This window comes from Canis lupus, chromosome 4 (genome assembly GCF_011100685.1).
Source record: "Canis lupus familiaris isolate Mischka breed German Shepherd chromosome 4, alternate assembly UU_Cfam_GSD_1.0, whole genome shotgun sequence".
NCBI lineage: Eukaryota > Metazoa > Chordata > Mammalia > Carnivora > Canidae > Canis > Canis lupus.
Window position 1 is genome coordinate 10135806 of NC_049225.1, and position 14365 is coordinate 10150170.

Genomic DNA, 14365 nt, shown 5'->3' on the forward strand with positions numbered 1-14365 from the left:
AGCCCAGGCTCATACTCCAGTACAGCATGGGAACTGTGGTCAGGTCCCATCTGTAGTCAGGCAAATGGGAGAACAGAGTTCTGCTGTCAGCTTGATCTTTGCGTGACGTGACTAATATTCCATCTTGTTTCAGAAGGGGTCATTTTAAACAAGGAGAGCTTCCAGGGCACTTTGGAGTTTAGGAACGTGCATTTTGCCTATCCAGCTCGCCCAGAGGTGCCCATATTCCAGGATTTCAGCCTTTCTATCCCATCAGCATCAGTCACAGCGCTGGTTGGCCCAAGTGGTTCTGGCAAGTCAACAGTGATATCCCTCCTGCTGAGGTTGTATGACCCCATTTCTGGTGAGTGGTTCATCACACTGTGGGGGGAGGACTCTCTAGAACCCTCTACTTGGATGTTCTAAGAGAGGACCAAATTATGCAGAGAGTTTGTAGTATCAGAGTCTTGAAGTGCCAGATGGCCTTTGTGTAAGGGAGTTGTTCCCAGGAAAGAACTCCCTTATACAAAGGTGTCCCTTTTAAATGTACACAGAAGGGATGCCCGGGTGGCTCAGCGGTTGAGCGTCTGCCTTTGGCTCAGGGCATAACCCCAGAGTCCCGGGATCGAGTCCCACATCAGGCTCCCTGCATGGAGCCTGCTTCTCGCTCTGCCTGTGTCTCTGCCTCTCTCTCTGTCTGTGTTTCTCATAACTAAATAAATAAAATCTTAAAAAAAAAAAATAAGTGTATACAGAAGACCTGTCACTCAGTTTGTATATTTCGTGTCCGGCCTCTTCAAGCCCCTGTGACTTCCTGAATTCTGCCTCCACTTGCCCCATGCTGGTGTCTCCTTTGACACCCGCTCTCCCGGGAGAGGACGAGCAAGGCTGCTCCACAGCTACACGATGGCGCCCCATCCCATGTGTGGCTGAGCATCACCGGCCACCACCAGTGGCACTGTGGAGAGGCAGCCACTCAGCTTGTAAAGCTTCTCTGGGAGCCTTCAGGCCACGTCTGCCCATTAGTTGCCCTGTGGCTAGTGTGCAGACAGGTAGTTTGGCAGTTGGTGATTCACTTCTATGTAATTGCTTTATTGAAGCTATTTTGAGGTAGTAGGGATTTTCTTAATGGATTTTTCTTGTTCTGGTATTTTTAACTGAATTATAGCATCTTTTAGAGTTAAGAACCTGTTACTTTATTTCTTTATATTCTTTGTTAATTAAGATATAATTAACATATAACATTGGTTTCAGATGTGCAACATGATTCACTATATTGTGAATATGATTACATATATTGTGAAATGTCAAGTTAACATCCATCACCATACATAATTATAAAGTTTATATCCTTCTTTATATCAGAGCCTGGAGTAGATAGTCCATATTAATGGATTTAGTTTTGGACTGAGAAAACAATGATGTTTCTTAGCAAGAAAATGACTGTTATTAAAAAAATTTTATTAATTTAAAATCAGTATGTCTTGTGGTCTCTGTATCTGTACTTTTTGGTTAAAACCATGAGAGAGGGCAGCCCAGGTGGCTCAGCAGTTTAGTGCTGCCTTCAGCCTAGGGCCTGATCCTAGAGACCTGGGATCAAGTCCCACGTTGGGCTCCCTGCATGGAGCCTGCTTCTCCCTTCTGCCTGTGTCTCTGCCTCTCTCTCTCTGTGTCTCTCATGAATGAATAAATAAAATCTTAAAAAAAAAAAAAAAAACATGAGAGAGCTGGTTATGTGCCAGATAATTATTTGATTTGCAGATCCTGACCCATAGAGTCACTGACTATATTAAAATGGGTGTTAACTATACTGTTTGCCTCTGGAATCCCTGTTTTGATTCACCCTACTTGCTATAAAACTCTGAATTTAGAAAAAATCCTAGTTAGGTGGATGCAAAGCAAGTCAAAATATGAAGCCTCTAGTTTCTTTCTCATGGTGGATCAATCAAGGAGAAAAGAAACTACATGTAAATTCCAGCCTTGCACAGACTATAGAACCTTTGTACTTTTTAAGTTAAAGACCTTGGGTTGTTGCCAGTTTGTGAAAGTTTACAGCTGGCTTGTATAATTCCATACCACTGACGGAGAAAGCATGGCATTTCTTAGTCACCGTCATGGTCATCCCCAAGCATTATTGAGTTCCCTCTGTGTTACAGAATTAATTCTGTTACCTAGGATCAGAGAATTACATTGGATTGTTTACAAGCTCTGCTATAGTATCAGATTCTTGGTAATAATAATAATGATTCTTTTCCAACTGCATCTATGCAGGAAGGAATATTTGAAGGAGTAATAAAAGAGCTAAAAACGTCACTGGCAGATTTGAATTTCTAGGACAGTTCTCAAAACTTCACCACAGAACCAGGCCTTCACGGTATATGCTGATACTGACAGGGTCAGGAAACTCCAGGGTTGGGCAGCCACTGTCCTCGGTGCCAGCTTCAGAACTGTGCCACCACTGCCCGTATTTATGCCAGCAAGTGGACATCACACTGCTTGCCCCCTTCCATGGACCTTGCTTCCAAATCAGTTTTGCACAAGTGAATCTTCTCGGGAGCCCTGAATAACTCCAGAAAGGAAGTCATTGCAGCAAAGTGAGGAGCTGGATGAGTGAATTAGTGGATGGGCTAGTCAGTAGACAGGGAAATTCCGTGAACTATGTTGATATTAGATTCTGTTTGGAGATTTTGAGTGTACTTTTGATCTTTAAAAGAACTGAATGTGGAATTTTTCCACCAGATCCCTTCTGTGTTTACATTAGTCTTAGCTCCATGACACTCTGTGACTTTCCTCTCCTCTCTACAAGGAACAATCAGTCTTGATGGCCATGATATCCGTCAGCTAAATCCAGTCTGGCTGAGATCCAGGATTGGGACAGTGAGTCAGGTAGGAAGAGAGGCTTCTGTTTTTATTATACTGCCTTTAAAATTTGATTTTATTATTTATTGTTCCTTAGACTTGAACCTCTTAAAAGAGAAGGGATGGAAACTCTCCAGATGTACTAAACTAATCTCAAATGGCATGTTTTTTAAGGTTTGTAAATAGTGCTATATCCTCTTCAGGATATTATTACCTTAAACACTTGAACCAGTTGAAACTGGCTTTTTATCAAAAGCTGGGCGCTAGTGTTACTTTGTAGTGCAAGTAGTCCAGAGGATAGCAAGAAAATGATAGAACTGTTTAGCTTTTACTGACTCTTCCACAATTCCCATTCTCATCACCGGCACAGTGGTCTACTGTTTTACATAATGGGTTTCAGGGATAAGCAAGCAAAGATTATGGCAAGGGCCAGGGTCTCCTTGCAAAGAGGTTGCAGATTTCAAGGCAGAATGTTAGTGTAATATGTCACTTTAATGAGACTGTTTTCATGAGACCATTTGGTGCAGGGAAATTTTGACGCAGCTGTTTATATTCTATTACCAGGCTGCATGCATGGCAGACAAACCTGAGCCTTCCTTCATTTCTGAGCCTCTCCCTCTAATGAGCTTCCTCTCAGACCTCACCCTCACCCCACTCCACTAGGTGGGGAGCAGGGGTGGTGGTGATGGGGACTGCTTGGTAGTTTAAGTATATCAACAGTGTATATTGTTTAGGGATGGAGAAAAGAAGCTGGAGGTTTATTTGCTTTTTTAGGACTATTCCACAGGGTCCAGTTAAAATGTCATGTTCCCATCTGGTTTGTGTATATTTCAAAAAGTAACGAATAGAGATGGATTCCCCCTTCATCCTTAGTGGGAAGTTTGCAGCTGGAAAATACAGATGGATCCAGCACCTTCCATACCTGACAGTTCCTAAGGGAGGGAGCTTACATTTATGAAGTATCTACTATGTGCCAGGCACCTGCCATGGGATCTCATTTCCTGCAATATAATGATGAAATCAATCCTGTTCATGGAAAAACATGAATTTTTCAGAAGTCATCTGTGTGAATTTATGGAGAATGAGGAAGTAGAATCAAAATAGTATAAAGTTGGGCACCTGGGTGGCTCAGTTGGTTGAGCATCTGACTCTTGGTTTCAGCTCCGGTCTTGAGATTGAGCCCCAAGACAGATTACATGCTCAGTGTGGAGTCTGCTTGTCCCTCTCCCTCCCCCTCTGCTCCTTGCTGCCGCCCCCCCCCCCCCATTCACGTGTATGTGCGCATGTCATCTTGTTCTCTCTCTCTCTCCAATAAATACATAAATAATATTTTTTAAAAAATAGTATAAAGTTGACCCTTGAACAACATGGGTTTGAACTGCGTGGGACCACTTATACATGGTTTTTTATGGTACAGTACCGTAAATGTATTTTCTTTCTTATGATTTCTTAATATTTTCTTTTCTTGCTTTATTGTAAGAATACAGTATAGAATATATATAATACATAAAAGATGCATTAATCAACTATTTATGTTATTAGTAAGGCTTCCAGTCAACTGTAGGCTATTAGTGGTTAAGTTTTGGGGAGTTCAAAAGTTATACTCAGATTTTCAACGGCACCCCTAACCCTCATGCTATTTATTCAGCTGCCAACTGTGTATTCTTTGGGAGGAATTTAATAGTTGCTTAGATATAAGTACTTTTTAAGCTTCACTACATTTCCTAAACATGTTTGAAGTCTGTTCTGAAATTTGCAATAAATATGTTTTGTTTCCAATTTGCAGGAACCAATTTTGTTTTCTTGCTCCATTGCTGAGAACATTGCTTATGGTGCTGATGACCCTTCCTCAGTGACTGCCGAGCAGATACAGAGAGTGGCTGATGTAGCCAACGCAGGCACTTTCATCCGAAACTTCCCCCAAGGATTTAACACTGTGGTCGGAGAAAAGGGTGTTCTCCTTTCAGGTACCTTTTTGTTACTGCTTGGCAGCAAAAACTCTCTGCTCCAAATAACTCCGCAGTGTTGCATATAGCAGTATTAACTTCTAATTAGGCTTTTGTTCATGATGTTAGCCTTTCCACTTTCTAAAATCTTTTTTGTGTGTGGATAGCCCCCCAGTTTCCTTCACTTTCTACCCCAAAGGTGCTCCCAAATATCCACGGAGTGTTCACTGAGCAGTACTCAACCATAGCAGCTTTTTCTCTCTTGAGGAAAAAAAAATGTTTTGCAGCTTGAGATCCTTAAAAATTGCAGAAAATAAGACAGATATCGGGTGGCAGGATGATTTGTTCAGGGAGCGGGGGCTGTAAATCTGGAGCAGAACTGAAATTGAAGTACTTTGTACTTTACGTGTTAGACCAGAGGTCCACAAACTTTCCCATAAAGGGCCGCAGAGTAAATATTTTAGATTTTATGAGCCACATGTGGTTTCTGTCACATATCCTTTGTTGATTTTTTTTTTAAAAAACAATCCTTTAAAACTGTGAAAACCACTCTTAAATTGAGAGCCGTGCACAAACAGGCCCTGGCCCCAATCTGGCTCACAGCGCCGTGTGCCGTGCCCTGTGCCAGACACATGCAGGACTTTGAGGCTCAGTTGCTGTTCCCTGGGATGTTAGAGCACATCAGAGCACATTGCATTATGGGTGCCATATTTTCAGGAGGGAAAGAGAAAACTTGTATTCTATTGCTTTAGAGTGCAGTAGTGGGATCAATGAATAGACTTAAAGGGAAATACATTTCTGGGTAAACATGGATAATGTTTTCATTACAATTATTGGCATGTGCTCACTTCCATGGAATGAGCTCTCTGTCCCTGGAAGCATCTGAGCAGAGGACAGATGCCTCCATGTCAGAGTGAAGGTGGCTGGGTTGAGCTAGAGCAATAGTCCTTTCCAACTCAAAACTTTTTGCTTCAGGTTAGACCACAGAAAATTTAACACAAGACATGTTTTTATTGTGTATGATTTTTTTTAAAACAATAGGCAGTGGATGAAAAAATGTTTTTGATAGATTTGCGAGATTCCAGCAGTAGAATCATACATTGCTGTGTAAAAGTGAACTGCTCTGGCATTTCTGAAACACGCCCTCAAATAGAAAACCAGTTTCTGCTGCTCATGGTGACATTATTGAGCATCAGGATGTGGAGCTGGGAGCTACCTCACTCTGTCCAACAAGCATGTCACCTTGTCCCCTGGAATAGATTCTGTATGTCCTTCCCTCTACCAGGATTTTCAAGCTTACATTTCAGAGTGAAATAGCCAAAAGTTTCAACCCATGCTCACTTTCTGGAAGGAAGGAAGAAAGGACATCTAGTGATAGATTCCCAGTGTACTGATTGGTACTGAGGATTTCTCAGAGCCGACCTGAAGTCCTCAACTGGCTACTCGACCAGCCCATCTCAGAGCACTCAGACACCCTCACCGACTTGGGGGGATCCAAAACAAAGGGATGTCCCTGGTTTCCTTGTTGTGAGCACAGGGCTGCCTATTTGAGGACAGCTTTTAGGAGCACCATATGTTTCAGATGTAATATGATGAAATGCACATTTCAATTGTAATTTAATTTCGGTTCATCATTTGATGAGCTTCTCTTAGATGAAGTAATATAATACAATTACTATTAATAAGTATTTCATCCAATAAAATCAACCAAAAGAGGAATGTTTTCATCACCAAAAATAGAGTGAGTTTTCTAAAACAAAGTAAGTCGGGAGGAGCCCTGAGTACTGGTGTCTGAGACTCTACTCGTGGTAACTTGGGAGTCCTGTGCCCTGGAGGAAAGGAGAGAGGGTGCTGTAAGGCAAAGTGGAGGAAGGGAATTATCATAGATGTTCTGCCTACTGCTGTGCCATCTGCATTTGCCCACTCCCAGCCCCCAGTTTCTTCCCTTGCTTTTAGTAGAATTTGAGTTCTAAAAGGGAAGGATTAAAGTGGGTTACTCAGACCTTGGCTCTGCCACTTACCAACTGTGAGACCTGGGACTGGGTTATTTTGTGCCTTGGTTTTTCATCTGTGAAAAGGGAATAATTACAGGATCTACGTCATAGGACTTTTTTTTTTTTTTTTTTTAAGATTGAATGAGATAACATTGTAATGCATTTAGACAATGCCTGGTACACACATGACCTCCTCAAGAAATGTTAGCTATGACAATTGCTATTAATTTTGAGTTTGATGAGGAGACAATATATTTTAAAAATAGGTTTCCTTTCTACTGTCCATCTCAGCTGTGACTAACCGGAAGAAGCTGTCTTCAAATTGCCACTAAGCTTATCAGAAAAACCTATTACCAAGAATTTTTGTTTAGGCTTTCACGTTTAAAAAAAATATATATTGTCATTGTCAGGTGGGCAGAAACAACGGATTGCAATTGCCCGTGCTCTACTTAAGGTAAGCTTGAAGCCACTTGGCTGGAATATTTCTATCATTTTTAATTTAGAGGCCTTATAATTTATAATTTACTATTCTTCTTCCCGTTTTTTTAGAGGGGGAGGGTAGATATATGGTTGATAGTTGCCATGAAAAATGAGTTGGGAATTCCACTGAGTAAATGTTGTCCTGATTTAACAAGTATTTCTTAGGTATTAAGAGCCCATACTGTGGTAGGGTTGTTGGAGGGAGAAAAGTTTAACACATGGACCTTCTGTCAAGAAGTATATGGTCTTGGGACGCCTGGGTGGCTCAGTGGTTGATCGTCTGCCGTTAGCTCCGGGATCGAGTCCCACATCGGGTTCCCTACATGGAGCCTGCTTCTCCCTCTGCCTATGTCTTTGTCTCTCTCTCTGTGTCTCTCATGAAAAAATAAATAAAAATCTTTTAAAAGCAAGTAAGCTAGCATATGGTCTAACGAGTGTAACAATGATTATATCAAAATATTGAAACAATACAAGTATGATTCCTTGTATAATCTATAGTCCACTGCTAAATTTAGTAGTATAGACTGGAAATACTTACACAAGACTCCTAAGAGGAGAGGGAAAGCCATTTCAGCTGAAGGCCCCAGACATTGCAGTTTTTAGGAAATGCCAGCATTCCCCTTTATTGTATAACTACTCCCCTCGGATTTATAGGTGATGTTTTTTTTTTAAAAAAAAAAACAGCTTTATCGAAGCATACCATAAAAATTACCAGTTTTAAATATACTCTTCAGTAACTTTCAGTAAATGTACAGTTGTTCAACCATCACAGTCCAATTTTAGAACATTTCTGTCACTCCACACAGATCCCTTGCACCCCCTTGCAGTCTTTTCCCATTTCCACCCTCGTCCCAGGCTGCCACGAAGGTACTGTCTGTCTGTCTGGATTTGCCTTTCTGGGCATTTCAGATAAATGGAGTCAAACAAGATGTGACCTTTGCATATAATCTCTTTTGCTAGTATAATGTTTGTTTGTTTAAGCGGGAAAGGGCATAAGGAGTAGGAGAGACAGAATCATAAGCTGGCCCCACTCCCAGCATGGAGCCTAATGCAGAGCTCCATCTCATGACCCTGAGATCATGACCTGAGTCAAAATCAAGAGTCAGATGCTCAACCAACTGAGCCACTCAGGCGTTCCACTAGTATAATGTTTTGGAGGTGTGTCCATGTCGCAGCCTACACCTGTCCTTTACTTCTTTCTCTGGCTGAGCAGTATTCCTCTGTGTGGGCACAATAGGACTCGCTTATCTGTTTGCCAACTGATGAACATTTAGGTTGTTTCCAGGTTGGGACTATTGTGAATCATGCTGCTGTGAGCAAGTAGTGGACAAGCTTCTGTTTGGACATATATTTACATTTCTTCTCAGCAACTTCCTAGGCACAGCTAGAATTTAATGTGTTAGAGACATTAGTTGACGACCTTTTCTGTTTTATGTGATACTCTTAACTATAAGCAGGATCTTTTTTTTAAGATTTTATTTATTTATTCATGAGAGAGACACACACACACACAGAGAGAGAGAGAGAGAGGCAGAGGGAGAAGCAGGTTCCTCACAGGGAGCCCGATGTGGGACTCAATCTCGGGCCCCCAGGATCATGCCCTGGGCTGAAGGCGGTGCTAAACCGCTGAGCCACCCGGGCTGCCCTATAAGCAGGATCTTGAGAGTCTAGACTCTGTCTCACTCACTTTAGATCCCTGCCTCACACTGCTAGTTGATTGGCCAGCAGGATAAAACTGCATCATCTACAATGTCCAGTCCAGTGACACCTGTGATATTGGTTCAGAGTCAGCTCTAACTTTTCCATTTATGCACTTATCTCAGACACTTAGGAGTTTATGCTTTTCTTATTTGTAGCAGCTTTATTGTGATATAATTTACATCCTATACAGTTCACCCATTTAAATTGTGCAGTTCAGTGGGCTTCTGTGTATTCTGAGTTGTATCTATCACCATCATCAATTTTAGAACATTTTCATCACCCCAGAAAGAGATGCTTGATCCTTTACTAGTCACACATGACCTCCTCTCTTATTTCTCTGTTGACCCCAGCTGCAGGTAAACACTTACCTACTCTTTGTAGATGTGCCTGTTCTGAACATTTCCTATAAATGGAGTCCTACAATATGTGGCATTTTGTATCTGGCTTCTTTTACTTAGCAGAGTGTTTTCAAGGTTCATCCACATTGTATCCTGTATCAGTACTTCATTTCTTTTTATTACTGAGAGTTTGTGTTTTTATCATAAATTGTGTTCCTTTTCTTTTTGATATTTCTCTTTTTTCAGAATCCCAAAATTCTTCTCCTAGATGAAGCAACCAGGTGAGGAGATCTTAACACTATGTGTGCCTGTATAAGCCAAATTCTTCCTTTACCAAAAACTTATTATTCTGTACTTCAAAGTGGTACAACTGAAAATGCTGTTTTTCCCACTTCCACTTTAAAGTGACCACATCTGAATGGATAATGACAGTTGGGAGGCAGAGGGCAGGCCGAGTCAGAAGTTGAGGGTTCTAGTCTCAGTTCAGTCACGTTTGTGATGAGCCCTGGATCACACTCAGCAGCAGCTTTACAGAGTGCTCTGCTCCTTCTGTGACAGCAGTTCTATGGAGAACAAAGATCCAAGTTTCTTTTGTGTAGTATTTTTATAATATAAAAAATATATAGTGGAATTATGTATAGAGTAGAAGTGATTTTGATTGCAGTGGAAATTCCCTGCTCCTCTGGGGCAACTGCGTTTATAAGGGGAAGTACGTGAGCACACAGCATGCACAGCACTGATGTCTCTGCTTTCTCACATGGTTCCTGTGAAAGCGCGCTGGATGCTGAAAATGAATACCTTGTGCAAGAAGCGCTGGACCGACTCATGGAAGGAAGAACAGTGCTAATTATCGCCCACCGTCTGTCTACCATTAAGAATGCTAATATGGTGGCTGTTCTTGACCAAGGAAAGATTACAGAATGTGGGAAACATGAGGAATTGCTTTCAAAACCAGACGGGATATACAGAAAATTAATGAACAAACAAAGGTTTATTTCAGCTTAAAGAAGCAATTACTGATAAAGTGAACATGGGAGACTTTAAAGCAAACCATTGCTGCAGGATAAAAAGAAATTTAGGGATGGTATCTAATCTACAAATCATACTTCAAGTTATTTAAAATATGCCTATTTTTTCCAAGGTGGATAAAACATTGTTTTGAGATGTACCTATTCTCAAGACTTTTTTATTCAGAGTTTTAATAATTGTAACTTTCTAAATGTCTATAGCACTGAAGTTATTTTCAGGTTTTTTTACTTTCTTTTATCCTGGAGTACTTTAATTAATATAACATGATGCCTCATTTTTTTTAACCTGCTGATACACATTGAAACTGTTGTCAAATGACAACTTTTAAAAGGGGATTATAAATAAAAAGCTTAACTATTTTAGGTGAGTTTGCCAGTCACTCTGTGTAATTCTCTTGGTAGTGTCCTACCTACATTATGTCTAATTTCACTAGATGAAAATCTTCCTCTTTTTCTATTCTGATAATCTCCTGAAGCAAACCTGACATACAGACATACAGGAATAGTTAATGTCACATGGCGAGGAGGGAACATTTATGTTCCCCACCTCCTATGTCTTCAGGGGTGTGAAACTTTAGAAATATGTGTTCTTCTGGGATGAAACTGTGTTTAGATGTGTGTGGTTTTCAACATTTTTAGCACATGAAAGTCTGATGAGTTCTAAAAAGGGAAGAAGCCCATCCTTTGAATACGGAAACTTCTGTTTTCATTATTTGCACATTTGTTACTTTGGGAAGCGAGGCATGAACTGCTAGGTATTACCAAGAGGTAAAAATGAATTTTATATATAAGTTATCCAAAGGCATGTATTTTGAAAATCCTCTTTTAAAAATTTATAATTCCTAGCCAAATTTTACATTTTACCAGTTACTGAAATACTTTTGAAGTTGTTTCATTCAATAAGGCAAAAATCTAAATAATATAACTGTAATTTTCAACTTTAAAACATTTGAAGAAAGCTTAGTTCTTCCTTTTGATATTGTTTGTATCAGTAGTTTTCCTATTGATACAGAGTATCAATAAACTTTCAGAACTTGTCACTCACTCTTCTGAAAAGAGGATTATAACCCTTTTGATTTATGGTTATAATTTTATTCACCCAAATGCCTCAGAATTCTGAAAGCAGTGCTGAAAGCCATCTTTCAAATCACTTCTGTTATTTTGCTGTTGCCTCAAGAAAAAGTGCTTTTTTTAACATTGATGATGCCAGAACCTAAGAAATAACTATATTGGTATAATTAAAATGGAAGTTTGCCCATGTTCTAAGTATTGATTAGTTCACTGATTATACTGGAAGAAGAACCACTATTTCCTGATAAGCGTGTAGTGTTATAATTCATTCTACATAAGGGAATTTATCATTGAATAAAATGAACTCAGTGAATGAATGAACTCCATGTTCTTTGTATTAGGAAACAGTATATTTGTGACAATCATTTTAACAAGCTTTACTTGTATTCTTTATACAATTTGCTATTATGGCATGGTTCACAGCAGACTAAACAATTACAAGTTGGATCTGAGGGAAATCTCTTTGTGCCATAGAAATTATTTACAAAATTGACTTTGATTATATTTTATTTTCTAATACAAGATGTTCAAATGTGTCTTTAAGGAACATTTTATATCCCAGATTAAAATTTATAGTAAACTTTATTTGAGTCTGTCACTTCTTATAAAGCTTTATTCTTACTGGAATTTGACTATGGAGGTTCAGTAATAAAGAAAAAACTAACATTATAAATAAAGGAAAGTAGTAATTACAAGTTCCTTTCATATCCTCCTTACCTAAAATTGTTAATGTTCTCATTTTTATTTTTACCCTTTCGTTGTTTTGCTATTTATAAACTGTTAGAAGGTGGGGGAGGGATAGTAAAGTATCCCCCAAACTGAGAAGGTTAGAGACGGGAGATTGAAATAGGTGACTCCATCCAATTTACATGGAGTTTTCTTCAAAGAAACTTGTCGATGGGGGATCGAGTTGATGATGCTCCAGGCAGCTGCACAGCTATTCTCCATAAAGTCCAAACCTTGGTCTACAGATTTCATAGAGCAAAGGGATGTGTGGGTGGGGAGCATACTGTAGTGAGATCAAAGGGCTTGCATGCACCTAACCGGCAGCTAATCTTTAATTAGATATTGTGGTGCCATCCATAGGAAGTGTAAAGACTCTAACAGATTCATGGGAGACCAAAGCAAGCCTCCACACATCCCAGCCTTGGTGTGCACTTCTAAGGTATGTATATTAATCTTCAAGGGACCTGGAACACAAGAGAGGTCATTGAGCAAACCTGAACAAGATGGAGGGCTAAAGATAGAGTCAGTATTGTCAGTACTCCTACATAAACTCTCTATTTAGTTGCTTTAGTGCAATAAATAAGTATCCTCTATTCCCACTGTGGACAAGGAATTCTGCTTTGGAGTTGATGACAGAATGAGTATCTGCTCTCAAGGAACTTCTAGTTTATTTAGAAAGAGATAAAGGAAACAAAAAGTAATTACAAGAAAATAGCTAAATAGCAGAGGAGTTACTGCACCAATTTGTTTCCCGAGTGTTTGCACATGTTACCATGTTTGATACCTTGACAGTTCTATAATTTAAATAAAGGCCTATCATCCCCTTTTCACAGAAAAGAAGAATAGGCAAGTTGTAAATTAATTCAGCACTGGTGCTGTATACTAGGAGATATTAGAGAAATGGGAGCTGGATCATGGACCTTCAAAATCATGCTGAAAATCTTAGCTTTCATTCTACATGCATGGAGAACAATTGAAGGATATGTATGTTCATATAAGCAATTGAAAAAATAAGCAAAAAAGAAAATTTTAATCACCAGAAATACTGCATGTGCGATAAAATTTCATGTTAATGAGCTTAGTGTTTGTTGTCCACCTCCCAGGCTCATCTCTATGTGCAAGGCCTTCTCTGACCTTGGACTTGACTGGTTCTCAGGAAATAACCATAAGCTAAATAAGCTGTTTTAAGCTAAACCAATTTTTATAAACTAAGGTTCTATTTTGAGAAATCCATTTTATTCCATAAAAATGCCAAAGCTGTTAGAAAATAAATGAAAACAAATATAAATGTTACAAAACATTAAGTATATTAAAGAAGTATGTGAAAACTACATTGTAAATGTTCCTTTGGGGGTGTCCTTCTACATGATTTTTATGTCAGGCATCATGGCAATCTCTGTTCATTCATTTGAAAAACATTACTGAGCATTCTCTACTTCCCCTATGCCTACAAAGGACCCATGTTTCCTCATGAAACTAGCCCATGGGTCAGTAAACGGACCTGCTGCCTGATTTGTATGGTCTGCAAGCTAAGGATGGTTTTTACAGTTTTTTAAAAGATTTTATTTATTCATTCATGAGACAGAGAGAGAGAGAGAGAGGCAGAGACACAGGCAGAAGGAGAAGCAGGCTCCATGCAGGGAGCCCATTGGGGGACTCAATCCTGGGACTCCAGGATCACACCCGCTGGGCTGAAGGCAGGCGCTAAACCACTGAGTCACCCAGGGATCCCGGTTTGTTTGTTTTTTAAAGATTTTATTTATTTAGTGAGAGAGAGAAAGAGAGCACACGTGAGCCGGGGGAGGGGTAAAGGAAGAAGGAGAGAGAGAATCCCAAGCAGACTACACTGAGCATGGCGCCTGACATGCGGTTCCATCCTACGACCCTGAAATGATGACCCAAGACCAAACCAAGAGTCCAATGCTTAACCAACTGAGTCATGCGGGCACCCCAGTTTTTACAGCTTTAAATTATTTTTAAAATCAAAGGAAAAATATTTCATAACACATCAAAGTTATATGAAATTTAAATTTCAGTGTCCATAGAGTTTTATTGGAACACAGCCACACTCATTTATGAGCAGTTCCAACAGACTAAAAGGCCTGCAAGCTGGAGACGGTCTTTGACCCTTGACAGTCTCCTGACCATTGAACTAGTGAAAACAATATGCATTCTTCCCTGCTTGGAGGACTAAATTCCTTTAAACTACAATGAAATTTATAGTTATCTCAAAGTCCCATTGC

At 39.8% G+C, this 14365-nt stretch overlaps 1 protein-coding gene across 1 annotated transcript in view; it reads left to right on the forward strand.

Moving 5' to 3' along the window:
- ABCB10 (ATP binding cassette subfamily B member 10) overlaps positions 1 to 11981 on the forward strand; it is a 35729-nt gene extending 23748 nt beyond the window's left edge. The window contains exons 8-13 of the mRNA XM_038533766.1: positions 134 to 343; positions 2786 to 2865; positions 4625 to 4805; positions 7189 to 7232; positions 9544 to 9578; positions 10071 to 11981. Of these exons, the coding sequence (XP_038389694.1) occupies positions 134 to 343; positions 2786 to 2865; positions 4625 to 4805; positions 7189 to 7232; positions 9544 to 9578; positions 10071 to 10302 (782 nt within the window). The 3' untranslated portion in view covers positions 10303 to 11981. The remainder of the gene's footprint in view (positions 1 to 133; positions 344 to 2785; positions 2866 to 4624; positions 4806 to 7188; positions 7233 to 9543; positions 9579 to 10070) is intronic.
- The last annotated feature ends 2384 nt before the right edge of the window (positions 11982 to 14365 follow it).